Source organism: Odocoileus virginianus, chromosome 29, assembly GCF_023699985.2.
Source record: "Odocoileus virginianus isolate 20LAN1187 ecotype Illinois chromosome 29, Ovbor_1.2, whole genome shotgun sequence".
In the NCBI taxonomy this organism is placed as follows: domain Eukaryota; kingdom Metazoa; phylum Chordata; class Mammalia; order Artiodactyla; family Cervidae; genus Odocoileus; species Odocoileus virginianus.
In genome coordinates this window covers 13454742-13482359 of record NC_069702.1, presented here as the reverse complement: position 1 = coordinate 13482359, position 27618 = coordinate 13454742, and the positions used below count along the sequence as shown (strand labels likewise).

Sequence of the window (27618 nt, the reverse complement as noted above, 5' to 3'; positions counted from 1 at the left end):
ATCAAATATTCATTTGACCCTTTCAAAAGAGATTCTGATTCTCTGTTGAAATACTCCATACTGTCATTCATTTTCCATCTTTTCCTGAGTTTTAAAGAAATATAATCATAGTTATTTTTGAAGCTCTTGTCTGCTAACCCCAGTATGTAAATCACTCTGTTTCTGTTGACTATTTTATTTCTTAGTTATATCCCACTTTTCTGCTTCTCCATGTGACTAGTAATTTTTTTTAAATGTTGGACATCATGCAGAACATGTTGTAGGGCTTCCTGTTTATTAGCTTACTCTAGAGCAGGTTGAGTGAGTTTTCTAATAGGTAGCTGAATGACCAGCAGACCATATTATTCCTTTGCATGTCTATTTCAGTTTTCCCCTCAGGTCCAGGGCTTGATTTTACTCCTAAAGTATGGCCCTTGCTTCTAGGGCATGGCCTTTCAGTGGTATCAGCTGAGTTCTCAGAGCATTGACTAAAGACCCTCTACTTTGGCTCGGCCATCTTTGTAGCCGTGCATGACCTCTAAAATCTCTTCAGCACTTGACCTCCCAGCTTCTGTTCTCTGCTAGGCTTCTGTTGTTGTTGTTCAGTCCCTCAGCTGTGTCTGATTCTTTGCTTCCCCATGGACTGCAGCACGCCAGGCCTCCCTGTCCTTCACAATCTCAGAGTCTTGCTCTATGCTCTGCCACTTATGATTCAACCAAGGACCCAAGGCTATTTCTAAGACAGTGTCTGGACTTTTTCTCTGCAGTTCACTTCTCTCTGCTACTTTGTCCCACACACCCCAGCTGTCATAGCATCCCTGACCCCAGTCTGTGGTTTCACTTAACAGGACCACAGTGTTCAGCTTGGGATCTACTTCCCTAAACCATGGTTTGCAAAATGTTCCGGGGAGAATGTGGAGCTCATCTTGTTGGGCATCCTGTTTCTCAAGGATGGTAGCCCTGCATTGGTTGCCATTCGTGCCTGCAAAGAATTGTTTTTATGTAGTTTCCTCATATCTTATTAGTTGTCAAATCCCACCTAGTCAGACCAGGTGGGAACTGGAACTCTGAGGAGGTGAATTTCAAGCCAAGAGTTTCAAGGTTTGAAAGGATAAACAGATGAAGAACATTCCAGGCAGAGGGAGAAGCAAGTGTCCAGACTCTGAGGCAGGAATGAGCCTGGGTTATTGGAAAAGCAGAAAGTTGCTGGCATGGCTGTATCACAGTGGGCACGAGTGAGTTGTAGCGTGAGGTGTAGATGAGAAAGTTGTCATGAGAAAGACCACAGAAGGCCTTGTAGGCTCTAATTATGATCACTTCTAAACACAGTAGGAAACTGTGTTGGAGGGTTTTCATCAGAACAACATGATTACATTTCTACTGTAAAAAGATCACTGCTATAAAGACACAGGGAAGACACAAGGAGAACAGTCAAGAGGATTTTGCCAAGAGATGACACTAGCATAGAGGAATTTGAAATTTAAAAAAAACATAGAGGATTCCAGACAAAAACCAGAGTTGGAATCAGTGGAATTGGTGGTGGACAGGAGGCAGAAGGTGAGGAAAGCTCACCGTTTCCTTCATCCCAAGTCACAAACCTGATTGTGTTTTTGTTTGTTTAAAAATAAAAACCCTTGAAGCCTTCTGTGTCTTCCTGTCGCACTTGGTACAAAGTCCAGATTCCTTTTGGTGAGTTATAATCTGGCACCTTGAAAATGTCAGTTGTTGCTAGATAGGTCCCCAATCTCTACACTTCTGGATCCTAGATTTGCTCCTCCTACACCCCAGCTTTCTCCTGGGACCTGCTGCTCATCCTCCAGGTCTCCCTTTAGGGCTTACATGCATGCTAAGTCATTTCAGTCATGCCTGACTCTTTGTGACCCCATGGGCTGTATGTAGCCCACCAGGCTCCTCTGTCCAGGGGATTCTCCAGGCAAGAATGCTGGAGTGGGTTGCCATTTCATCCTCCAGATGATCTTCCTAACTCAGGGGTCGAACTCACATCTCTTACACTTCCTGCATTGGCAGGCGGGTCCTTTACCACTAGTGCCATCTGGGAAGCCCTCACTCTCAGACGTCTCCTCCCAACCCTCCAGGATGGGTTCAGTGCAGAGATGGCTCATGCACATCTCTCCCATGATGCCATTTTGGTAGCTTGCAGTTGGCCGTGATGGTGTTTACACTGGAAAAGTCAGCAAATGCTGCACATCTGTGTGCCCCCCACCCCCACCCCAGAGGGTGGAGAGGGCCTCTGGATTAGTGGCCATCTCTTAGCTTCCCCTCACCACCAGGTGCTAGTGGCCTGTCTCTATGCCCGCTTCCCCACCCCTGCCAGACAGACCTCCTCGGGGGCTGTGTTCCCCAGGGCTTCAACCCAAGTGCAGCGTGTGTCTGGAGCATGTGCTGCTGGTGTTTGGGGTGGGGAGCAAGTGAGTCACAAGCATTAACAGGGGTCACTGTCTGGGGCAGCCCCCCAGGGCAGACCGGGCTGGCCTCCACCCCGCACTCTCCTCCGCTTTAGAATGTCCTGTGGGTGCTGTCTCAGGATGCTGGGGATGAAAGCCAAGTCACGGCAGAGCAGGGAGGCAGCGGAGACACCAAACTTCCAGAAAGGCCAAGTTGTTTTGGAAGTCTTAGATTTTACGGAGCCATTCGGAGCACCCATCTGTTCTTGAGGGGGCCCAGTCTGTGAATCTCAGGCCCACGCTTTGTGGATTTCTATTAATTAAAAAAACACATTCTGCTATCGTATTCCTGGCTTACAAGCCACCAAGTCACACTTTGTCCTCTCTGCCTCCCTGCCATCTTCTCTGTCCTTCCCTCTTGCCAGCTCACACTCAGGTCAGGAACACGTGGAAGAGATATACTGTGGACTTTCAATTCCCAGGGAGGCTGCTTCCAGTGAAAGCTAGACAGCAGGGACCATGAGCAAGGTTGTGTGAGACTTCTCAGGTTTCTGGGGCCCCTGACTCATTGCAGTTGGAGCTTTTATTATTAGCAGGACTGCTCCCTCCCAAGGCCACCTTGGTAGCATAAATCAAGAGCTTAATGATGCTCAGGTCCTTGATACAGAAAGTTACCCTCTGATGACCTCAGGGGAAGAACGAAAGCTGTGTCAGATAAGGCTTTCTGTCACAGCCCCAATTACAGCAGCAAAATATTAGAATAATCCGAGTATTCAGCATGCCACAGGATGCCACACAGAAACTAACAATAGGGTCTTTCACATTATTTAATGGTATGGAAAAATGCCCATGACACAGTATTAAGGGAGAAAAACAGGATACAAAAGATATATATGGCATATAAATGTTATGTAGAAAAAATATGTGGCTATGTATATTATGTGTGTGGGTGCTCAGTTGCTTCAGTCAGATCTGACTCTGAGACTCCATGGACTGTAGCCCCTTCAGGCTCCTCTGTCCATGGGATTCTCTAGGCAAGAATACTGGTGGTGGGTTTCCTTGCCCTCCTCCAGGAGATCTTCCCGACCCAGGGATCGAACCTGTGCCTCCTGTGTTTCCTGCATTGTGAGCAGATTCTCTACCCACTAAGCCATCAGGGAAGCCCAGTGTGTGTTTGTGTGTGTATACACATATACACACACAGATATGCCTGCCTATGTGTATGTATTTATATAAGTTATTACAAAATAAAAATTTAGAGTCCAGAACCCCCGGGGGCAGTAGCATTACCACCATTTGACCACATTTCTCAAGGTGGTAAGTCAGCCTCTCCCTTCTCACTTTCTGCACTCCCAGAAATTCCTTACTTGATGTTCATATGAAACCTGCTCAGATTTGACCCAAGAAGATTAAAGAGGATATTTTGTACTGATTTTAGAAAAGTGTTTAAGGAAAATGCAGTATCTTCTTTCTTATGAATATATGAAGCTTTAGTGTAATAAGCATCTCGTGATTGGATGTGAACACTAAATTTCACTCATCATACTGTGTTTCAGTACGATGGTGACGGGCGTCTATTAAAACAAACTCTGGGATGCCATGCCATTTGCGTATTTTTCATATGCCAAAATAAGCTTAAAAAATAACACTCTAAAATGTTATTTTGTGATTCCCTGGACCATCCCCAACTCCCCTACTCACGTAACTCAGCACGGGCTGCTCACTCGTATGTGTACATGGGTTCAGTTCAGTTCAGTCAGTCATGTCTGACTCTTTGCAACCCCATGGACTGCAGCACGCCAGGCTTCCCTGTCCATCACCAACTCCTGAAGCTTGCTCAAACTCATGTCCATTGAGTCAGTGATGAAAGACTGAAAATATAAGATGACAAATGGGTGAGAATGATGTTTATGCTGACTAATAGTTTTTAGAGTGATTTCTATTACTTTGTTCTATAAAATCTGTGGACTATGAGAAACATGCAAGCAGGAACACAGGAAGGAAAACAGGTACTGTTTGTTGATTAAGGCAAATTACTTGGAAGATAGCCTAAGAATTGCATTCGACTCTGATTCCTCAGCTCCAGGACCAGGAGGCCTCGGCCTCCGAGGAGGACCTCAGACTGCGCGTCAGACGACTCCATCACCAAGTACTGACCCTGCAGTGCCAGCTCCAAGACCAGGGGTCTGCGCACCGCGAGCTGCAGGCCTCTCGTGAGGAAGCGGCGCATCTCAGGGGCAAGGTAGGCTGGGCCCACACTTCCTTTCCCGCCTGTAAACTAACATTCCTTCACTCTGGCAAGATTAGAAAGTAGAAAGAAGAATTAAGAGCTCACTGGCCCTTTCCAGCAGTTTGCAAGCATTATTAGATTTTGAAAGTACAGAGCAGCATAGGAAAGAAAAACAAGCCTTGTAATCCCTCCATCTGTGTAACCTCTGTTAGATCTAAAAATAATAATACACGTGTGCATGCATGCTAAGTCACTTCAGTCATGTCCGACTTTGCGACCCCATAAACTGTAGCCCACCAGGCTCCTCTGTCCATGGGATTCTCCAGGCAAGAATACTGGAGTGGGATTCCATGTCCTCCTCCAGGAATGCATATACATGGCTTTCTAATAAGTCAAACAGTTTTTTAAGTGATACATGAATAAAAGTCTTCTCCCTGTAGGAGGGAAGTGGGTGTGAATATAAAAGAGCAACAAGGGCAGTTAGAACGGTTCGGTATTGTGTCTGTGGTGATGGAGACACAACCTTGCGTAGGTAGTAAAATTGTTCAGAACTTGGCACACACACACATACACGTACACTCACACGCACGCACTAGAGAGATCCAAGTAAGAATGGTGGCTTGGGATTAGCAGATGCAAACCATTATATATAGAATGGATAAACAAGGTCCTACAGTATAGTGTGTATGTATGCTCAGTCGCTCAGTCGTGTCTGACTTTCTGCAACCCCATGGACCGTAGTACACCAGGCTCTTCTGTCCTTGGGATTTTCCAGGCAAGAATGCTGGAATGGGTTGCCATTTCCTCCTCCTCCAGGGGATCTTCCTGACCCAGGGATCAAACCCGTGTCTCCTGCATTGCAGGCGGATTCTTTACCACTGAGCCGCTTGGGAAGCCCCATACTGTACAAGGAACTATTTTCAATATCCTGTGATAAATCACGATGGAAAAGAATATGAAAAAGAACATATCTATAGGTATAACAGTCACTTTGCTGTACAACAGAAACCCAAAATTGTAAATCAACTATACTTCAATAAAATAAATTAAAAAAAAGAATGGTGCATTGTATCCACATCAATACCTGGATGTAATATACTGTAGTTTTACAGAATGTTCCCTTTAAAGGAAACCAGGCAAAATATGCAAGAGATCTCTCGGTATTATTTCTTTTATAACTGTACATAACAGAGGCCAACACAATATTGTAAAACAATTATCCTCCCAGTAAGAAAAAGAAAAGAAAAACAACTGTTTATAAACCTAAAATTATCTCAGTATTTAAAAAATGCAGAGCAGTATGATCTTTTCTCCCCCTCAACCCCAACCCCTTTTGACTTCCATTTTTTCAACCCTATGCACCCACGTTTCAGTACTTATTTGTATGCCTCAGTTCAGTTCAGTTCAGTTCAGTTGCTCAGTTGTGTCTGACTCTGCGATCCCATGAACTGCAGCACACCGGGCCTCCCTGTCTGTCACCAACTCCCAGAGTTTACTCAAACTCATGTCCATCAAGTCAGTGATGCCATCCAACCATCCTATCCTCTGTTATCCCCTTCTCCTCCCACATTCAATCTTTCCTAGCATCAGGTTCTTTTCCAGTGAGTCGGTTCTTCACATCAGGTGGCCAAAGTATTGTAGTTTCAGCTTCAACATCAGTCCTTCCAATGAATATTCAGGGTCGATTTCCTTTAAGATGGACTAGTTGGATCTCCTTGCAGTCCAAGGGACACTCAAGAGTCTTTTCCAACACCACAGTTCAAAAGCATTAATGTTTCAGCACTCAGCTTTCTTTGTAGTCCAACTCTCACATCGATCCCTGACTACTGGAAAAACCATAGCTTTGACTAGACAGACCTTTGTTGGCAAAGTAATGTCTCTGCTTTTTAATATGCTGTCTAGGTTGGTCATAACTTTTCTTCCAAAGAGCAAGCATCTTTTAATTTCATGGCTGCAGTCACCATCTGCAGTGATTTTGGAGCCCCCCAAAATAAAGTCTGTCATTATTTCCACTGTTTCCCCATCTATTTGCCATGAAGTGATGGGACCAGATGTCATGATCTTAGATTTTCTGAATGTTGAGTTTTAAGCCAACTTTTTCACTCTCCTTTTTCACCTTCATCAAGAGGCTCTTTAGTTCTTTGCTTTCTGCCATAAGGGTGGTGTCATCTGCATTTCTGCGGTTATTGATATTTCTCCCAGCAATCTTGTTTTCAGCTGTGCTTCTTCCAGCCCAGTGTTTTTCATGATGTACTCTGCATATAAGTTAAATAAGCAGGGTGACAATGTACAGCCTTGACGTACTCCTTTCCTGATTTGGAACCAGTCTGTTGTTCCATGTCCAGTTCTAACTGTTGCTTCCTGACGTGCAGACAGATTTCTCAGGAGGCAGGTCAGGTGGTCTGGTATTCCCGTCTCTTTAAGAGTTTTCCACAGTTTGTTGTGATCCACACAGTCAAAGGCTATGGTATAGTCAATAAAACAGAAGTAGATGTTTTTCCTAGAACTCTCTTGCTTTTTCAATGATCTAGAGGATGTTGGCAATTTGATCTCTGGTTCCTCTGCCTTTTCTAAATCCAGCTTGAACATCTGGAAGTTCACAGTTCACGAACTGTTGAAACCTGGCTTGGAGAATTTTGAGCATTACTTTGCTAGCGTGTGAGATGAGTGCAATTGTGCAGTAATTTGAACATTCTTTGGGATTCCCTTTCTTTGGGATTGGAATGAAAACTGACCTTTTCCAGTCCTGTGGCCACTGCTGAGTTTTCATGTACTGAAGTCATACCATACAGAAATATTCTGCATCTTGATATTATCATTTAATGAAAAATCTTGGTGATATTTTCAAATCAATACATGCAAAGTGAACTACAGCATTTTAAACTCTTGCATATTATTTTTCCAGAGGCCAAACCATAACTTCCTTAACTGAATCTTTAAGGAAATCTTCTAAATTATTTCTGTTACTTTGTTCTACAAGAAAACATTTTTATGCATCTATTTTGGAGTATGTTTCTGCAACATGCAAAGGCTAAAATCTTAGTGAAGAATTACTGTGTCAAAGGCTATATTGAGTTCGATCGATAATGGCAAATAGCCCTCCAAAATGTTTATGTCATTTATACGCCCACCAGGAATGAGTGCACTTGTTTGCCCACACCTGGTTACCCTGAATCATATCACGCTTTACATTTTTTTTTTTACAAACTAATGAATGAAAATATACTATCAGCATTTTAATGTGATTTCTGATTTCTTTTAATGCATTCTTTGTATAATCGAATACCCTATACGTGGAGTTTTATGTCCTCTATCCACATTGCTTCATAGCCTTTTTGTCCGTTACTTTTTGGACTGTGCAATAATCTATGGGGTGTTTGTGATTTCTGTTCCCCTCCTGTTGGGGGCTTCCCTGGCGGCTCAGAGGGTGAAGCACCTGCCAGCAGCGCGGGAGGCCCGGGTTCGATTCCTGGGTCAGGAAGATCCCCTGGAGAAGGAGATGGCAACCCAGGAAAACCCCATGGATGGAGAAGCCTGGTAGGCTACAGTCCATGGGGTCGCAAAGAGGCGGGCACAACTGAGCCACTTCACTTTCACTTTCACTGTTGGGTCTACAGTTATTTCCATTAACTTATATATCATTTTTTATGGGGCCCAGGTTCCTTCCCTGATCAGGAAACTAAGATCCTTCAAGCAGGTGTAACGTTCAAAGAAACAAAGTAGGGAGTGGGGGGAGTTTCTTGCATATTTAAGTATGTTTATAAGGAAAATGGGGCTTCCCAGGTGGCGCCAGTGCAGGAGACCTAAGAGACGTGGGTTTGATCCCTGGGTTGGGAAGATTCCTGGAGAGGGGCATGGCAGCCCACTCCAGTATTCTTGCCTGGAGAATCTGATGGACAGAGGAGCCTGGTGGGTTAAGGTCCATTGGGTTGCAGAGAGTCAGACACAACTAAAGTGACTCAGCACATATATCATTTTTATTTACAGTAGTTCAGAGAATTGGGATTACTGGTTCAAAGAGAAGAAATAGTGCTCATCCTAAACACATATTGCAAATTTGCTTTCCAAAAAATGCTGGCACCCACTTCCAAAGTCAAAGCCATTCATGGGGGAATATTTTTCATTGTACCCTCAACCAATGTGGGAGGTAAGATGGCATTTTTGTCCTGTCTGACACTGATGTGTGAAAGATACAGCTCCAATTATACACATGTTAGAACCTTTTTTTTTTTTTACCATATCCAATATGTGTTTAAGTCTTTTTTTTTAATTACTTTCATTCTTGTTGTCTTTCTCTGCTTCAGATATCAGATATTTCACATATCTTCACATATCAGATATGGATATTTCTTTCTAATCCATCTTTCAGTTATATAATACTCTTTAGGTGATCAGATTTGCTCTTAAACTCATTATTTTAGTTCTTCATTTCAGGTATTGTATTTTGGAGTCTTAGAATTTCCATTTGGTTAGTTTTGGATAGCTTCCAGTTCTCTGATGAAAGTCTTGTAATATAATTATTAAACATTTTAATCACAGTTACTGTCAGATCTGTCTCTGATAGCTTCATTTTACCTTCCCACTAGTGATGGATGAAGGTCCCAACTTCTCCACATTCTCACCAACATTTGCTACTGTCTGTCTTTTTGTTGCTAATCATCCTAGTGGGTGTGAAGTGCTATGTCATTGTGGTTTTGACTTGCATTTCCTTAGTGGCTAATAATGTTGAGCATCTTTTCATGTATTCATGTGCAATTCATATGTCTTCTTTGGAGAAATCTTGTAATTGGATAGTTTCTTTTGTTGTTGTTGAGTTGCGTGAGTTTGTATATATTATAGATACAAGTCCCTTATTAGCTAAAGGATGTGCATTTTCTCCCATTCTGTTGTCTTTTCACTTCTTGTTTGTTTTTTAATTGCAAATGACCCAGTATACACGTTAGTCGCTCAGTTGTGTCCGACACTTTGCGGCCCCATGGACTGTAGCCCACTAGGCTGCTCTGTCCATGAAATTCTTCAGGCAAGAATACTGGAATGGGTTGCCATTCCCCTCTCCATGGGAAGAGAAGTGAATGTATATAGCTCACAGCAATATATTCATGCTATTTCTTACACTGAAGTAGAGAGAAAATGTCATCCAAGCCTGCAAATATTATGGTGTGCATTTTGAATAGAAGACAGTCTGCTTGGAGCTGGCATTTTAATATTCAAATATATTCAGAGAATTGTGCCAAAATAGATATATGGAAGTGTTCATTAAAGTCTTATTTTTAAAGCAAAGAAATAGAAACAATATAAATTTTCATAAACAAAGAATTTGTTAAATAAATTTTGTTCCAATCTCATGATTAAATAATATGCAAGATTTTTAAAACATATGATTGGCTTATATGTATTAAAGTGGAATCAACACCCATAATTTTATATTAAATGACAACAGCAAGCTGTAAGAACAAGATGTAAAGCATTTTGTATAGTATAGTTTCATCTGTGTGTATACACACATATGGTTTCTGATTATGGGTATGCAGGGTTGAAAATAGTATTAGAGGTGAGGAGAGCTTGGGGGAGAGGAAGAAGGACTTTTATCTATCTAGCTTTCTTGTAGTGATTACAGAGAAAATCAGAGAGTGAGTGAGAAGAATTCCCAGAACACCCATCTTGTTGTAGCTTATGATTTTGTGGGTCAGGAATTTCAGGCAGGACTTGGCTGCACAATTCTACTCTGCAGAGCATCAGTGAGGATCACTCAGTGGCATTCACCTGGGCACTGGGCTAGGCTGGAAGGTCCCAGGTGGCTTCATACATGGGCCTGGTGCAGAGAATAATAATGGTTTATATTCATTGAATGTTGGCCAGATGCCAGGCCTTGCTCTAAGCACTTTACAGGAATCGATTCAGAGTCCTCATCCAATCTTCCCCATTAGGTGGACAGTAATATTACCCCTGGGCTTCCCAGGTGGCACAGTAGTAGAGAATCCACCTGTCATATAGGAGACACTGGTTTGATCCCTCGGTCAGGAAGATGCCCTGAGGAAGAAAATGGCAACCCACTCCAGTACTCTTGCCTGGGAAATCCCATGGACAAGAGAAGCCTAGCAAGCTACAGTCCATGGGGTCGCAAAGAGTAGGACACCCTTTAGTGACTAAACAACAACAACAACATTACACCTATTTTACAGATGAGAAAACTGAGGCACAGAAAGACTTGGCTTTCTCAGAGTCACAGGTCTAATGAGTGGCTAAGCTGAGGTTAGGACTCAGGGCATCTGTCTAGGAAACCTATAGGTTTAACACCGCACCAAAACACTCTGGCAACCTCTGCATGGGGAATGGGGAAATCATTCTTTCTGGTTGCATGCTTGCATGCTCAGTCATGTCAGACTCTTCAACCCCATGAACTGTAGCATGCCAGGCTCCTCTGTCTGTGAGATTTTCCAGGCAAGAATAATGGAGTGGGGTTGCTATTTCCTTCCCCGGGGGATCTTCCTGACCTAGTGAAAGAACCCGTGTCTCCTGCGGCTCCTGCGTTGGCAGGCCGTTTCTTTACTACTGAGCTACCTGGGAAGCCCTACTTCCTGAAGGAAGAGGCAATAGCATGGCTTCGGCATCTGCGGTCTGGCAGAGCTCATTCTCTGGTGCTCAGAGCATCCTTCCTCCTCTGATCTAGTCGAGCAGCTGATGGGAAAGGCCTGTGTTCTCACCACCAATTCCTGTGGGAAAAGAGATGAGAGCCAAGCTCTCTGAGCGCGGCTTGTCTATACATGCTGCAAGCTGTGGAACCCACCACTCAGTGTTATCAAAAATCTTGGTTCTCTTTCAGCTTGACGAACTTCAGAAGAAGCACCATGAAGCAAATTTGGCTGTGACGCCTTTGAAGGTAATACGTGCGTGAAATACCTCTTTCAAAAGAAAAAAAGGGAGCTTAGTACTGGATTGGCCAAAAAGTTTGTTTGGATTTTCCTGTAAGATGGTATGGAACAATCCAAGCAAATTTTTTGGCCAACCCGATATTTTTCCCATTAGGAACTAGTCCATGTCTGTTGTATAGAAACACTGGAAACACAGCCCCCGAGGTTCCCTTCTGAATCTAGCATCTTCATATATTTTCTTTTAGTGTATTTCACATGTGTCTGAGACCCTCCTCTACCTGTGTAGAGGTATGTCTGTGCCCTGCCTTTCCCACGTGGGACTTCACCAGCCTTTGAAGCTGCTGTTCTTATCAGATCTGAAGCAGGAGACTGCAGTTCATAAAGCCTCCAGACCCTGTGGGTGTTCAAATCCCTCTGTCCAATCTCTTTGCCTCTCTCGTTCCCTCCCTGTCTCTTTTGCATTATTACACATAAGCACCATGCTGCACTTTTTTTTTCTTAGAAAAGTTTTCTCTGTGCATCTAGACATTTTTTGAGGACAGATTCCCAGATAAGGCATTATTGGTTCATAGGGTTTAATACGCTCCTCAAAGATGTAGTTTGGGTGAGATGACACATGTGAGCTCACACTTGGCATTTGGACTTGGGCAGTGCCAAGTGCCTGGAGGAACTGTCCATTTTTCCCACTCTCTGGGCAAGGTGGCCTGTGAGGGGCCCTAGGCTGGGAATTAGAAGGTCATAGTTGAGCCCCAGGACCCTACTGACTTTGCCGAATCCCACCCCCTCTGAAATAATAGTGATTCCCTCTGGCTTGCTCTCACAGCTTCTTCTGACCCTCAATGGATATGGCGTTGATGGACAAGTAGAGCGCAAACTGTAATGCTTTTGAAAATGGGAGGTCTTGCTCCTCTGTTATTTTCATCATTTGCTATGTACTGGCAGTACTGGGCACTGGGGCATCACTGCCTAGAAACTGATGTGCAAAGATCCCTGACCCTCTCTGGGCTGGGCTTGGAAGGGAGTTCTGGCAGGAAGGGGTCATCACATCCTCCAATGGAGCAGCTCCTCCAAATATGCACAGATGCGGGAGGTCATTTCATGGCCAGAGGGTCACACACTCACATCACCCCCATAACAGATCTCTCCTGTGCCCAGTCATGGAACAAGGACAGTGCAGGGAATCCAGGAGAGTGTCAGCCTTGCCCTTAGGAGCCCCCAGGCTATGGAGGAGATAGAACCACAAATGTAAAGATTTACTCCTGGGACAGCAGGAAGCCAGAAGCCTGGGCACAGAGGGACCCAAGTCCTGAGCCTGAGGGGGGCCTACCTACCTGGGAAGGCACTGCCCAGGCTGGCCTCTGAACAGATCTGCACACGGTTTTCCTGGGCTGAGGACATGCAGGAGCCACAGAGGAGTAGTGAGGAAGTTCTGGGGTGTTGGGGGTGGGCAGTGGATCAGTCTGTCTGGAACACGAGGCATGAGAAAGAGGGTCATCGTTGTGATGGGGCTGGAGAGGCACGGTCCGACCTTTCATGCATGAGCACCTGCCTGGGCCGGCCGACGTGCGTGCTTTGTCTGCGTTGTCTCCTTCTGTCTTGGTGTGGTGACAATGCCCGTTGTACAGATGAGCACGTCATGGAGTAGAGAGGAGCTAGGTCTCATAGCTGGTTGGTGGAGGGGCTGAAGACCCATCCAGAAGGCATCCAGAACGGGGTGGGCAGCAGTGTGGCCCCTTGTTTTCAAAGCTGTCTCTGGCTTCTAGGTGAAGGGAGGGATGGCAGGGAGGAGGCTGAGCTAAGACAGGGCTGTGTGTGTGTGTGTGTGTGTGTGTAGCTGTGCAGGCATGTCCTACTTTTTGCAACCCCGTGGAGGAGCCCGCCAGGCTCCCCCGTCCGTGGGATTCTCCCAGCAAGAATCCTGGAGTGGGTTGCCATTCCCTTCTCCAGGGGATCTTCCTAACCCAGGGATTGAACCTGGGTCTTCCCCATTGCAGGCAGACTCTTTACCAGCTGAGCCACCCGGGGTCGCAAGGCAGGGCTGAAGGAAGCAAAACCTGGAGCCAGGGCCCCGCCCCTCCCGCTCGGCCGCCCCGCCCCCACAGGAGCCCGGCGTCCATGCACCCACCAGCTGTGTCTTCACTCCCACTCCCCCAGGCCAAGCTGGCTTCCCTGGTTCAGAAGTGCCGGGAGAGGAACCACCTGATCACACACCTGCTTCAGGAGCTGCGCAGACACGGGGCGGAGAGCCACCTGCTCTCCGGGATGGCGGACAACATGGTGAACGACGTGGCGCTGGCCGAGTACGCGGCCACCTTCCTGGCTCCGAGGGTCCCAGAGGTAGGGTCCCGCAGACCGCCCTGCCCCTCTTCCTGTAGGGGCTGTGGGCTCATCCACCCGCCTGTCCACCTCCTGACCTGCCCTGTCATCCACCTGCCCCGACCTCCCTCCTTCTGTCTGCTGACCTTGCCTGGAACACGGCTCCTCCGTGCCAGCGCCTCTGCTCAGGGCTGGCATAGGGAGGTGATCCAGTCATCCTTAACCTTAGAAAGTGTTCATGACATGGTGCGGGAGACAGACACAGAAACCGTGACTTTGATTCAGTGGCATACAAGTTCTGCCTCATCAGACATTTCTTTCGTGGGTGCCCCAGGACCTTAGCACTTGCCACTTCCTCTGGCAGGATTCCTGTCCGCCCTGCAGCCTCCCGTCTGTCTTTCAGGGTCCAGTTCAGGTGTGGCCTTGCTCAGGAGCCAGCCCTGGATCCTACATGGCACATGGGCACGACCGACGCGGCAAGTTAGAGGTGTTTCCCCTACTGTTAGAGGGGTTTTGTCAGCCTCTCTGTTGGGGCCAGAGCCGCTCCCTAACCATTTCTGTCTCTCTAGTGCCAGGCACAGAAAAGCTGCTCAGGGAATGGTTGTTGAATGAAGTCATGAACTAAATGAATGAGAATCTCCTCTTTTAATGGTCTATGGGAGAGGAGACTGAGGCTCAGAGAGGTTGGGAGACTCACTCAAAGTCACACAGCTCCCAGGGAGATGGTGATGGAGGCCAGTTCTGACCCAGGTCTGGCAAAGATGTTCCCAGGTTTCTGCTTGGCTCTGAGCAGCAGTACCTGGGTGCCCATGGGTGCTCAGCTGAGTCTGCCCATGGACACATACACTCACACGCAAGCACACACATACACACACTCCTCAGGCACACAACCCCATTCCTGGGGACCAGCCAGCAGCACCCCCACCAAACTAGCTCAGTTCCTGCTTGTGCTAGGGGGAAATGCAGCTGCTGCTATGGATATGGCCGGCCCTGTTCTCCACCATCCCCCCGGGGCTCTGCAATCAGAGGGGCCTGCTTTTGGTAGCGTAGCCCCACGTCTGCATCTCCCCCCTTGGCCTTCCCAGCCCAGCCTCTGCAGGACAACCCTCTCTGTCCCTTCCTTCCCCTACAGCCTTTAGGGTTTCAGGTGTCCTCTAATCCAGATTCCACAGAGCCCGGGTGAACACCAGGAGGCCAAGGGGCCTGCTCAGGGCCACAGCAACTTGGTTCAGAGTCAGAATTTGAACCTAGAGCCCTGACTCCCAGGCCAGCGCTCATCCCTCTGCCTGAGGCTTTCAAGCTTCTTCAGAGGCAGAATAGGGGTGGAGAGAGAGGTCAGCATCTTGTTGAGAGGCCTGGCACAGTCCCCATGTCTCAGTTAAGGCAGGACTGAAAGCAGAGTTCCAGGAAGGATGTTGGATGTGCCAAGGGTCACCTGGGAAGGAGGCTGGCTGTGGGCTGAGAAGGCCTCATCGCAGTGAACCCTCCCACCCGCCCAGGGGCTGTTCTGTCTGGCAGGCTCTGAAACTAGACCCAATTTGTTCACTGGGATTGGACAGGCTGACTTACATTGACCAAATTCACAGAGTCTGAGATATAAACCTGAACACTAGCAATCATTTCTCATGCGAGATCAAGCTATGCACAGGCTGAAATATTGGATGGATGAAAAAATAATCAGCTTATTCTCTCCCTATAGTGGAGTTATCTGGAAAGTCCAGTTCATGGTTCATTGGTTCGTTTGTGAGTCAATCAACATTTGTAGTCAGAAGGTCACTGGGGAGCCTGGGATGAAAACAGAGAGGGTTAGTGGTGTCATCAGCCTGACAGGTTCATTTCCTGGAAGGATGTGCTTCTGGGCCCGGTCAGGCCTCCCTAGGGGCCAGGGTGTCTCCCCTGTGGATATTCTGAAAGGCCATGGCCAATCATAAGCTTACACTCCCTCCTTTTCAGGTGACTTTGAATCTGCCCTGACCCATTTTGCATTATTTTACAGTTCAGCTCACCAAGTTCAGTTCAGTTCAGTCGCTCAGTCATGTCTGACTCTTTGCAACCCCATGGACTGCAGCACACCAGGCCTCGCTGTCCATCACCAACTCCCAGAGTTTACTCAAACTCATGCCCATTAAGTTGGTGATGGCATCCAACCGTCTCATCCTCTGTCGTCCCCTTCTCCTCCCACCTTCAATCTTTCCTAGCATCAGGGTCTTTTCCAATGAATCGGTTCTTCACATCAGGTGGCCAAAGTATTGGCGTTTCAGCTTCAGCATCAGTCCTTCCAATGAATACTCAGGACTGATTTCCTTTAGGATGGACTGGTTGGATCTCCTTGAAGTCTAAGAGACTCTCAAGAGTATTCTCCAACACCACAGTTCAAAAACATCAGTTCTTCAGCGCTCAGCTTTCTTTATAGTCCAACTCTCACATCAATACATGACTACTGAAAAAACCATAGCTTTGACTAGACAGACCTTTGTTGGCAAAGTAATGTCTCTGCTTTTTAATATGCTGTCCTGGTTGGTCATGGCTTTTCTTTCAAGGAGCAAGCGTCTTTTAATTTCATGGCTGCAGCTCACCAAGAACACCCCCATTTTCTTGATCTGAGGAATGTCTTACTGTCCCCTTCACAAACCACAAAAGCCTGGCTCTGCCATTTCATTTCATAGATATTTATTGAGCACCTATTGTCATGAGCCAAGCATGGTGCTGGGGGCTGGGGAGAAATGATGAATCAGACAGGCCAAAATGTGCACATAGACAAGGAGAGAAGTAATTATAAATTACAGTGAGTGTCAAAAAGGAAAAGATGGAGACTATGTGTGTGCCTTAATTGCTCTGAGCCTTGCTTTGCTCATCTGTAAAATGGGACCATTACATCCTGCTTGGTAGAAGGAACATGAAGACGGTTGGAGATAACTCATGAAACACCCTGTGCAGGGCTGTCCCGCAGGTAGGAACATGTGAGCAGTCGTCATGTGAGCAGTCGTCATGTGAGCAGTCGTCAGGGGGCTGGGCTCTGGCATCCACGAGCGCTGGGTTCAGATTTTAGCTCTGCCGCTGTCTTACTCTGTGGCCTTAGGCGGGAACAGTGACATGTGTCACCAGGGGGGCTTTATGTAACTGACTTAAGGGGTCCTCCTGTGTGGGAGGTGCTATTATTATCACCCCCCCCTTTCCAGATGGGAAAACTGAGGCTCAAGGAGGTTACAAGTCATGCCCAAAGATACATGTCTACAAGCAGCTGTCTAGCTCAGCCTTCTGTGTGTTCAGTTGTTTGCATAAGCAGAGCTGGGATTTGAACCTGGCTGTGGGTTTCTGTGCAGGGCCACTGCAGGGCGGAGAGGCGGTGTGTGTTGGGTGCAGTGAGGGTCTGTGGGGCATGTGGGCAGCAGCAGGGGTCTGGCACGTACAGACCAGGCCCTCAGTGATCCATCCCTGTTGTCCCTGGAAGGTCAATCCTCGGTGTGCAGATATTAATATGTGACCCCAGGGACTGTAGCCCACCGGGCCCGTCTATACATGGTATTTCCCAGGCGAGATACTAGAGTGGGTAGCCATTCCTTTCTCCATGGGATTTTCCTGATCCAGGGTTCGAACTTGGGTCTTCTGCACTGCCAGCAGATTCTTTACCATCCGCGCCGCCAGGGAAGCCCTATATTAATATAAGGCAGTGAAAAATAAATGTGATATATTTAAGAAGCAAAAAGGGCTCCAGGCTGGCTGGAGTGAGGGGGCTCCCGAGTGGACAAGTTCTGAGAGGCTGGACAGGAGGTCACGGGCACCTGACTGGCCACAGGGGTGTTTGCGCCTGGTTCTTCAGTGAATGGGGAGCTGCCAGAGAGGTGGAGCAGTAATTGCCGTGCTTCGGGAAGATGATCCCAGCAGGCCTGTGGGCCGGACTGGGCCACAGAGTCCCAGGCAGGCGATACACATGGCAGCCAGATGGCTCGGGCCGTAAACACCCAAGGCCCAGGCGGCCGAGCAGAGCCCTGGGGGCACGGAGACCCTTCGTGGTGGTGGTGGCGGCTCCTCCCGCTGGCAGCTGGGCAGGAAGTGGGTTTTACTGGTGCTGATTTTTGTTTCAGAGAACACAGATGGAATTCCCGGTGGGGACATTGGGCTTGGGCTCAGAGCCCAGGAGGGCTGCCGACTGGCTGGGGGACACTTAACGGACTTGGAGGGGGGCACGTGCCAGAGCCGAGAGGGCGGGTCCTGGGAGCCCTGTGCTCGGGAGGGGGCTCCCATTAACCAGAGACTCCTGAGGGAGAGCGGGGTGTGGGGGGATGTCCCATATGGACAGGCTGCTGTTCATTTATTCCCGGGAGGCGGTGATGATGGGAGACTCACAGAGCCTGCCCTGAGCCGGCACTTTCTGTGGTTCACTCACTTCACCCTCCCAACATCCTGCCTCGTCAAGGATGAGACTGAGCCCCAGCGTCAGAGCTGGCCAAGGTCACACCCGGGGGTTCAGAGCTGGGGTCCACCCGAGCTCCACCCTTTCAGGAAGAGGGTGCTCCCCCCTCCGCCACAGCAGTGGCTCAGGGTCAGTGACCACCTCCCATCAGCTTCCTTTTCTTGCCCTAGTTGAGTGGGTGATAGAAATTGAGCCTCAAGGGCTCAGGCCCTGGGCCTCTTTCTTGCGGCTACATCTAAAGTGCCTTAGTTTGTTGGGCTCACTTAACAAAAATACCACAAACCGGGTGGCTTAAACAGCAAGCATCTTATTTCTCACAGTCCTGGAGACTGGAAGCTGGGGATCAGCTACATGGTGGGGTTCTGGTGGGGGCTCTCTTGCTGGGGTGCAGACGGCTGCCTTCTCACTGTGTCCTTGCGTGGTGGACAGAGAAGCTGGCTCTCTTGTGCCTCTTCTATCAAGGACACAGGTTCCAGCCAGAGGACCCTGTCCTCATGATCTGGTCACCTCTGATCTGATCACCAATCCCCAAATACCCTCACATGGGGGTTAGGATTTCAGCATGTGAGTTTTTTGGGGGACACAGACATTCAGTGCATATGACAGTGCGTGGGTCGGATGGGGGCTGTGGGCCCCTAGAGTTGCCATCTTCCTGACCTGTGTTATTGTCCATGGCTGCCACTATCTACAGGTCAGCCTGCATCCAACCTAGTGTTCTTCCTCCAGCTCTGTAGGTCCTCTTGAGCATTGGTCCTGAAGCAGGGAATCCCATGAGGCCAGCTTGGCCGGGTCCCCCACTGTCTTTCAGCTGGGAACACAGGGTCTTGGCACCTCCCTGGCTTCAGCTGAGATGGGAGCAGGAGGAGGGCAGGTTCCTTCTGTTCCTGGACTCCCAAATGGACATGGGGGTTCTCAGTCCCACCCCATCCCCAAACTGACTTGACTGGGCTGGGCTCTGGGCACCTTCTCGGGGCCCCCTTAACCTCCTCCCTGACCCCCAGCCCCAGGACATCTCTTTTGTTCTGGATTTCACCAGGACCTAGGCTGTTGACATTCTCAAGCCAAGAAGGAGACACCATTTTTGTTCCTTGCACTCGGGTGTCATCCGCTTTTGGAGGCAGATGCCTGGGTGCCAAGGGGAGGTGGAGGAAGGGTGCCCTCTGGCCCATGCCTAGCCTCCTGTGGGCTCCATTGAGGGGGCAGTCAGCTCAGCAAACAGAAGATCCACTGGAGCACTGGATGTCTTAGCCCTGCCTGGCTCCCTGCTGTTCCTGGGACGTGAGGTTCCCTGCCCTCTCCATGGGCATGGAGTTTCCTTTGGCAGATAAAGACACCCAGACCCTGAAGAATAGCCACCCTGTGGCCCAGTGCTCACCCGTCACCTCCTGAAGTCACCTGCTCTTTTAGGCCTGGATAGCACAGGGTGGGGGTTGCTGACCTCTTGGAGGGCTCTGTGAGACCCCCCCTCAAATGCCCATCATATTGCCATCACATAAAGATATTCACAGAGGGTATAGGGCCCCTTCAAGCAGAAATTGCTCCACTGGGGGAGATCAGGGGCTTGGTGTACTAACACCAGAGGGTCATTGAGACCAGCCTTAAAAAGACACATGCAACCAGACGAGGAAGCTGCTAATTCCACTTCCTCTTGCCCTGCTTTTTCCTCCTTTCTCCACATCCTGGAAACATCTTGCTGTCCTCCGGGCACTGGTCAACAAGATCTATATATGAGCCTTTGGAAATGGAATCTCATCTGGAAAGAAACAGTGAGACTGAGAGCCCTAAACTCCCTTAATTCATTAAATCAATGACCCCAAGCCTGGGCCTCCAAGGATCCAGGCAATTAGTTTCTCTTCATCTGCTGCCTTTTATGGAGAATATCCCCCCAAAAAATTTACCTGGGGAGAGAGGCAGGGGAGTGGAGTGTGTAGGGTGAGGCTTTATCCACCTATTACTCTGCGTGGAGCATTTAGTAGATGTTTACTCTTACTTGGTTCTGACGAAACCCTGCAAGGAGCATATACATGGCTCCACTTTGCAGACAGAGAGGGCAAGACTCAGAGAATTCAACTGACTTGGCCAGGACCATGGAACCAGTAAGCGGCAGAGCCAGGTTCAACCTGAGGTTGCCTGGCTGCACGCCTCTCCAGGCTGATGGGATAACTGAGAAGCAGGAGGAAAATCTGTAGATCTCTGATCACGTACTGAATGCAGTGCCTCTGGAAGTAGTTTAGTGCCTATGAGGCTACTCTGTGGATACAAAGGTCAAGGAAACCTGAAGACGTCTGTGTCTAATAAAATTAACTCCAAACCCAGGTGCAAGCAAATGCATTCAGTTGAAGCATAGCAGTGAGCAGAGAGGAAACTGATTTGGGAATATAATTCCTGCAGGAGGAAGCACACAAAACTAGGCTTTTAAGGATTTAGATGGATGTGTGAAGGCCCTCTAGGCTGGGAGAATGGCATGTACAAAGGCACTGGGGTGTGAAGGGTCATGGTCCTCAAAGACACAGAGTTTTAGGAGATGTAAATGGAGTGTTCTGAGGGCAGGAAATGCAGTGAGAGAATGTACTGTACCTGGTACAGAGGGCTCCCAATAAGTGGTGGTGTGATTGGTTTGGATCAGAACATGGTAGAGCCATTATCCATGCCCCTGTATATTTGTCTGTGGATTAGTCAATCCATTTAGAGGAACAGTCAAAGAGCCCGGGTGTCCCAGTGCAGCGTAGAGGGGCTATGTGATTGGCAGGTGGCTGAACTCAGCCAAGTGGATTCAGGGAAGATTTCATAGAGGTAGGGACATTTGGATTAGGTGTTGATGTATGCATAGAAATGATGTAAAGTAATTAGCCTCCAACTAATAAAAATAAATGGAAAAAAAAAAACAAAAAAAACTATACAATGAAAAAAAAAAAAAAAGAAATTCACTGGAGAATGAGTGAGCAGGACCCTCCAGGCAGGAAGGTGGCTGGTGCAAACCCTCGGAGGACACAATGGAGATGAGAGAAGGGCGCTATCACAGCTACACTGCACTCGGGGCCCCTTCCCCACTGGAAGCAAGATCTGGGCTGCTGGTCTAGAATCAACTCTAACCTGCCTTGAAGATCCAGCTGTTGCTTTTGTTGGATCCACTGGGAGCCGCCAGGCCGACCAGCTGAGTTCCTATTGTCACTTCAGCTCTTCCAGAGCCTGTGCACTTGTGGGGAAGAGAAGGACAGTTGGTCCATGGAATGGTTCAGGGACTTGGGTCCAGCCTGACCTGGATTCTTTGGTGCTGAGTCAGGGGTCGCAGGAACAGCTTAGTGATCGGCTCTCACAAGGGGTCGGAAGGACCTTCATGCGGAGAGAGTATTTCTCCTGGAGACTCTGTTGTGTGGCTGCCCGCCTTCCCGCCCCCCAACACACACCTTTTTTGGTGTTGTTCAGTTGCCAAGTCATGTCCAACTCTTTGCCACCCCATGGACTGCAGCACGCCAGGCCTCCCTGTCCCTCATCATCTCCCGGACTTTGCCCAAGTTCGTGTCCATTGCAATGGGGATGCCATCCAATCAGGTCATTCTCTGTTGCCTTCTTCTCCTTCTGCCTTCCATCTTTCCCAGCATTAGGGTCTTTTTCAGTGAGTCAGCTCTTCTCATCAAATGGCCAAGGTATGCAGCTTAAGCTTCAGCATCAGTCCTTCCAATGAATATTCAGGGTTGATTTCCTTTAGGATTGACTGGTTTGATCTCCTTGCAGTTCAAGGGACTCTCAAGAGTCGTCTCCAACACCACAGTTCAAAAGCATCAATTATTTGGCGTTCAGCCTTCTTAATGGTCCAACTCTCATATCTGAAAAGACCATAGACCTTTGACTATACAGACCTGTGTCAACAAAGTGATATACTTGCTTTTTAACACATTGTCTATGTTTGTAACAGCTTTTAAAACCTATTCATCAGTCTCCACTTGGAGGTTCGATTTGAATAAAGGAAATGGAAGCTTTTCCTTACACCTGTATCTTTGGGAGCAAATCCGTGACTCCCAAGGGTCGTGGGCGAAAGAGGGAGGCAGCCCTGGCTGCATATGTGCACACACAGGGAAGAGTGATCCGGCCACAGGATGCACTTTCTGCAGGGGCCAGGGGCTGCTCTTTCCAGTAGTAGACAAGTGTGGAAGGCTTTTCCTCCCATGGCATGCAGAGTAACTGCTGGGATGTCTTTTCTTCCAGACAAGCCACCACCTGGACGTCGAATCTGAGATGACGGCAGTTGTCAGAGGTCAGTGTGATTTTCAGTTAGGAAGAGTCTGCATACTCAGACCAGTCCAGGCCAGCAAAACAATCTGACAGGTGGGCCAGGATGGGGAAATGCCCGCAGTCAAGTGCAGATAACTGAAGGAAACCAGACCCTACTGTCTTGCACTCTCTTTCCTACTTGGCTCGGCCTTTTTGTTTCACGCTTAAGGAGAACATGTTAGAAAAATACTGCCATACCAAAATGGCCAAATTCTGCAGCCCTGTAGTTTCACTCCTGAAAATTTATCCTGAGTAAATAATTCTATGTGTGGAAAAGCTCAGTGGACAGGCACATACATGCCAGGTTATTTATAACAGTGAAAAACTATTCAGGAAAACTCCAGGATTGTTGATCAACTCTTATTTATTAAGTATGAGGGGCTTCCCTGGTGGCTCAGTGGTAAAAGAGTCCACCTGCAATGCAGGAGACCTGGGTTCAATTCCTGGGTCAGGAAGATCCCCTGGAGAAGGGACTGTTAACCCACTCCAGTATTCTTGCCTGGGAAATTCCATGGACAGAGGAGCCTGATGGGCTATAGTCAATGGGATCAGAAAGAGTCAGACACGACTGAGTGAACATATACACCATTGATATAACTGTACATGAATATCTGTGAATGATTGGCAGCTTAGGCTAGAAGATAAACTAAAATACCAACAATGGTTACTTAGATGGTAACATGGGTGGGATTTTGTTGTTCTATTATTATTATTATTAAAAGGAAAAGAATTTCCCTGAGCCTTGTTTTACCAGTGAAGTAGACTGTCAGCTCTGGGGGAGGGGGGTTCCTAGGGGTGTATTTAGGGTTATTTTGTTTTAAGATGCTCAATATAAAAGTGAAGAAAGTATGGATAAATGAACTGCTCTTGATAATTGCTTGCTTAGAGATTCTTATTACTAGATTCTGTTCTTACCCAGTTGTGTGATCTTGGGTAAGTTAATTAACCTCTCTGACACGGGACCCTTATCTTTAAATGAAGGGTAACGTGATATTTTTCAGATGTGTCAGTGCCTGGTATGTTGCATAGTGCCAACAATAGGAAGAGAGACCTGGCTTCAGTTTTCAGCTGCTCAGGATGGACCCCACCTTCTCTACCTTTAGTTTCCATCCCTGCAGTCTGGGTTGGCATCTGTTTTCACAGTTGGAGGCACATCAATTCTAGCTGGTCCTGCTTCTGCCACTAGTTTGTGCAAGTTTCCTCCTTTATCTGGGCTCATCTTCCTCATCCTTGAAAGGAAGAAGTGTACCAGACTGATGAAGTTACTTACTCACTCAGCATTTCTAAAAGGCTGCCGCGTGCCAGGCCCCTACCAGCGTTGTAGGGCTTACAAAGATGAGCTGGCTTGCAGAGGCGGTGATCCTTGTGCTGAGGAGCTTGAAGCCAGGGAGTGGACAGTGAAGAAGGAGGCAGTTTTCCAGGCTACCTGAAGCCCGCAGCAGTACCATCAGAGGCGTGTGTGGCTGTGGTACTCATGGAGTTCAAAGGCGCCCTTCAAAAGAGGGGCTTTGTCATGGGGTGAAGGATCTGGGAATGAAAGAGAATGAAAAGGCTCAGAGACTTGCTAATTTTTAGAATAGATTTCTGGATTGAGGTTTGACTGGGCATATCCTCTTCTAGTTCAGAAATGCCTCCTGAATCCCCAAATGGACAGTGTCCTGCAGAGACCTTTGCATTCAGAGTCCTGGCCTATTCCTGAGACTGAGTGGCCAGCATGGACAGCTCAACCGGATTCTTTGAAGGTGAGAAGACATCAGTCACTTAATTTTTTTTTTTTAATATTGATTTATTTTTCAGTTCCTTCAGGTGTTAGTTGCAGCATGCAGGATCTTTCATTGCAGCACGCAGTCTTCTCTGTAGTTGTGGTAAGCGGACTCCAGAGAGTGCAGGCTCACTGTTTGTGGCACATCATCTTAGTTGCCCAGCATCACGTGGACTTGTAATTTCCCAACCAGGGATCGAACCCATGTCCCCTGCATTGGAAGGCAGATTCTTAACCACTGGACCACCAGGGAAGTCCCAGTCACTTAATTTCTTAAATAAACAGTTTTGTTGAAGACATAACGCACATACAGAAGAGGGTACAACTCAGAAGCGTACAGCTAGATGAATTGCTTTGAAACGATTTATGCTCATAAAGCCATCACCAGATCAAGAACTAGAGAGTGACCACCAGACACCCCCTACCCCCACCCGGGTCTCCCTTATGTGTGTGCTTAGTTGCTCAGTCGTGTCCGACTCTTTACAACCCCATGGACCATAGCCCTCCAGACTCCTCTGTCCATGGGATTCTCCAGGCAGGAATGCCAGAGTGGGTTGCCATGCCCTCCTCCAGGGGATCTTCCCAACCCAGGGATCAAACCCAGGTCCCCCACATTGCCGGCAGATTCTTTCCCATCTGAGCCACCAGGGAAGCCCAAGAACACTGGAGTGAGTAGCCTGTCCCTTCTCCAGGGATCTTCCCGACCCAGGACTCGAACTGAGGCCTCCTGCGTTGCAGGTGGATTCTTTACCAGCTGAGCTACCAGGTTTCCCTTATAGTCTCTTTATTCTCTGTTTTTTAATTTTCTCTTTTATTCTGTGTTCTGTGTTATTTTTGTGTTCTGTGTCTGGTTATTTTTGTGTGTTCTGTGTCAGCTTATTTTTCATTGAGTGCTAGACATCATGCATGAACAAATGTGAAGGCATATTTTTAGATTCTGTTTGATAGTATCTTCACCCAGACAGGGTTTTTTCCATTCTTCACACCAGAACTGATTCAGAGGTGAGTTTCATACTTATAAGATTTGTCTGTTTCTTGGCCACTCTTATTCATAGGGCCCAGCCTTTCAGGATTCTAAGCAAAAGCCTGTAATGTTTATCAGTGTCCTTCCCCTAGCCCCTGCCCACCCCATGAGGCTGTCAAAAGCTCTGCTTAGCTTTCTATTAATACTTCTTAGCTGCCACCTTCACACACAGGCTCCCCCTTCACTTGGAGGGGAAATACAGCCTTCAGATGCGGGCCAGCTACACTTGGTTTCTCTCCTGTCTTGAATTTTAGTCCCATGAATCCTCACAGTCTTTGTGACTCTCAGATGCTTTCAAGTAGATCTTCTGTTAATTTTTTTCCAGCTTTCCTAGTTGCATTCACTCAAGGTTTGGTCCAGAATGTCCAAACCAGTCAGAGTCAGGGCTTCCCAGGTGGTGCTAGTAGTAAAGAACCCGTCTGCCAATGCAGGATATGTTAAGAGACCCAGGTTTGATCCCTGGGTTGAGACGATCCCTGGAGGAAGGGTATGGCAACCTACTGCAGTACTCTTGCCTGGAGATTACCATGGACAGAGGAGCCTGGTGGGCTGCAGTCCTTGGGGTCCCAGAGAGTTGGACATGACTGACGCGACTCTGCAGCATGCAGTGAGAGCCAGAGCAGCACTCTGCTTTCCCAGAGAAAGCCCGTTTCACTTATGAGATTTGCAGTCTGATGGCCTGGGTGCAAATCTCAGCTGTAATTCAGCGTGACATTGGGCAGATTACTTACTGTCTGTAAAATGGGGATAATGATGCCTACTGTTGATATGAGGATAAAATCAGATAAGCAAAATTGAATATATGTCTGGAATATAAGAGATGCTCAAGAAAAAAAAATAGCAACCATTACTTAGGAGAAAACTGATCTTATTCTTAGCATTTTATTTCAACCTATGGTTGTTGCTTTTATTCCTGTGGCTTCTCGCCTGCCTTCATGCTTATATTAATTTTTTTAATCTAACAAATGGAGCCAATATTTACCTCTCAGGGACTCTGGGACAATTCAATGAAATCATGCACATAATGCAATTACTATACTGCCTGACACAGGAGATGTTCAGTAAGTGACAGCTGTTGTTACTGACTGACCTTAAAGTCTTTTTTCTTTTTTTTTTTTTTTACTGATGACTTTCATTTTGAATTACTTGTCTACAGGCTTATTATCTAATAATGAGAATGTCTTTCCAGCTCTGATCTTTTTCTAGGAAAATTACACCTGACTTTTGATCGTAGACCTACCTTATCACAAGCAGGTTGACATTTTAGGCAAAGGGAATGATAACTGCAAAGACAGAAGGTTGCGCAATCCTAAAGCCCGGGGAGACTGGCAAGAAATTAAACGAGGCTGAAGCATAAAGGAGAGGGGACTCCAGGAGATCGTAATGATGATGTTGATGAGAACAACCATGAGAAAGAACCCTGGCCCCTATTTCTCTTTTTAACATTTATGTCTTTATTAGTCCTTTATTTTTGGCTGTGCTGGGTCTTTGTGGCTGCACTCGAGCTTTCGCTAGTTGTGGCGAGCGGGAGCTACTCTCTAATTGCGGTGCATCAGCTTCTCATTGCAGAGCATGGGCTCTAGAGCTTCAGGGTTTCAATGTTTGCAGTTGTGGCCCGTGGAGCTCTAAAGCATGGCCTCATAGTTGTGGTTCACACACTTAGTTGCCCCATGGCATGTGGAATCCTCCCGAACCAGGGATCAAACTCATGTCCCCTGCACTGACAGGCGAATGCTTGACCACTGGAACACCAGGGAAGTCCTGCCTTCATTTCTTGACTGCATACTCTGTGCGGTGCGTCAGCTTATCCAGCACTCACTATAAACCCACAGAATAAATCTCCACATTCGTTCCACTTCACATATGAGTACAGATCTGTCACAGAGAGGGTAACTAGCCAGGTCACACGGCGGGAGAGCTGGCGTTCCCACCTGGGCGGCCTGGCTCGAGAGCTGGCGCTCTGGTCACCATGCATCCAGATTGTGCTGGGCCTTCACTGAGGGGGGTGAAAGTTGTCCCTCCTTCCCTCGCTGAGGTTACAGTCTAGAGTTCGATGTGGGAAAACACCATCTAATGTCTGCAGTCAGCGATATTGGGCAGAAACCGATAGCCAAGCTTTTGAGGAAATAGTTGGAGCGTAAGTGGAATGAATGGACCAAGCCAAGTGCACTTTATACTCTTATGGTTCCAGGTGTCTCAAGTGTTCCTCAGCCTTCCTCAGAGTTCTCACCATACCGTAGGAGGCCGCTGGATAAGATCGCCTTTACTGAAATAATCTCAAGGCCACAGGATAGCTTACCGTGAAATGACAGAATGGTTGATGTATATACCTTTGTTCAATACT

The 27618-nt window shown here is 47.5% G+C and overlaps 1 protein-coding gene across 6 annotated transcripts in view; it reads left to right on the top strand.

Annotated features, from left to right (window-relative positions):
* The window catches only part of C29H4orf50 (chromosome 29 C4orf50 homolog), a 293220-nt gene that overhangs the window by 193820 nt on the left and 71782 nt on the right, over positions 1-27618 (top strand). For all 6 annotated transcript variants that reach the window (XM_070458138.1, XM_070458137.1, XM_070458134.1 and 3 more), the window contains 5 exons: positions 4465-4626; positions 11438-11494; positions 13641-13823; positions 22423-22471; positions 24109-24230. In XM_070458138.1, coding sequence (XP_070314239.1) covers positions 4465-4626; positions 11438-11494; positions 13641-13823; positions 22423-22471; positions 24109-24230 — 573 coding nt within the window. The remainder of the gene's footprint in view (positions 1-4464; positions 4627-11437; positions 11495-13640; positions 13824-22422; positions 22472-24108; positions 24231-27618) is intronic.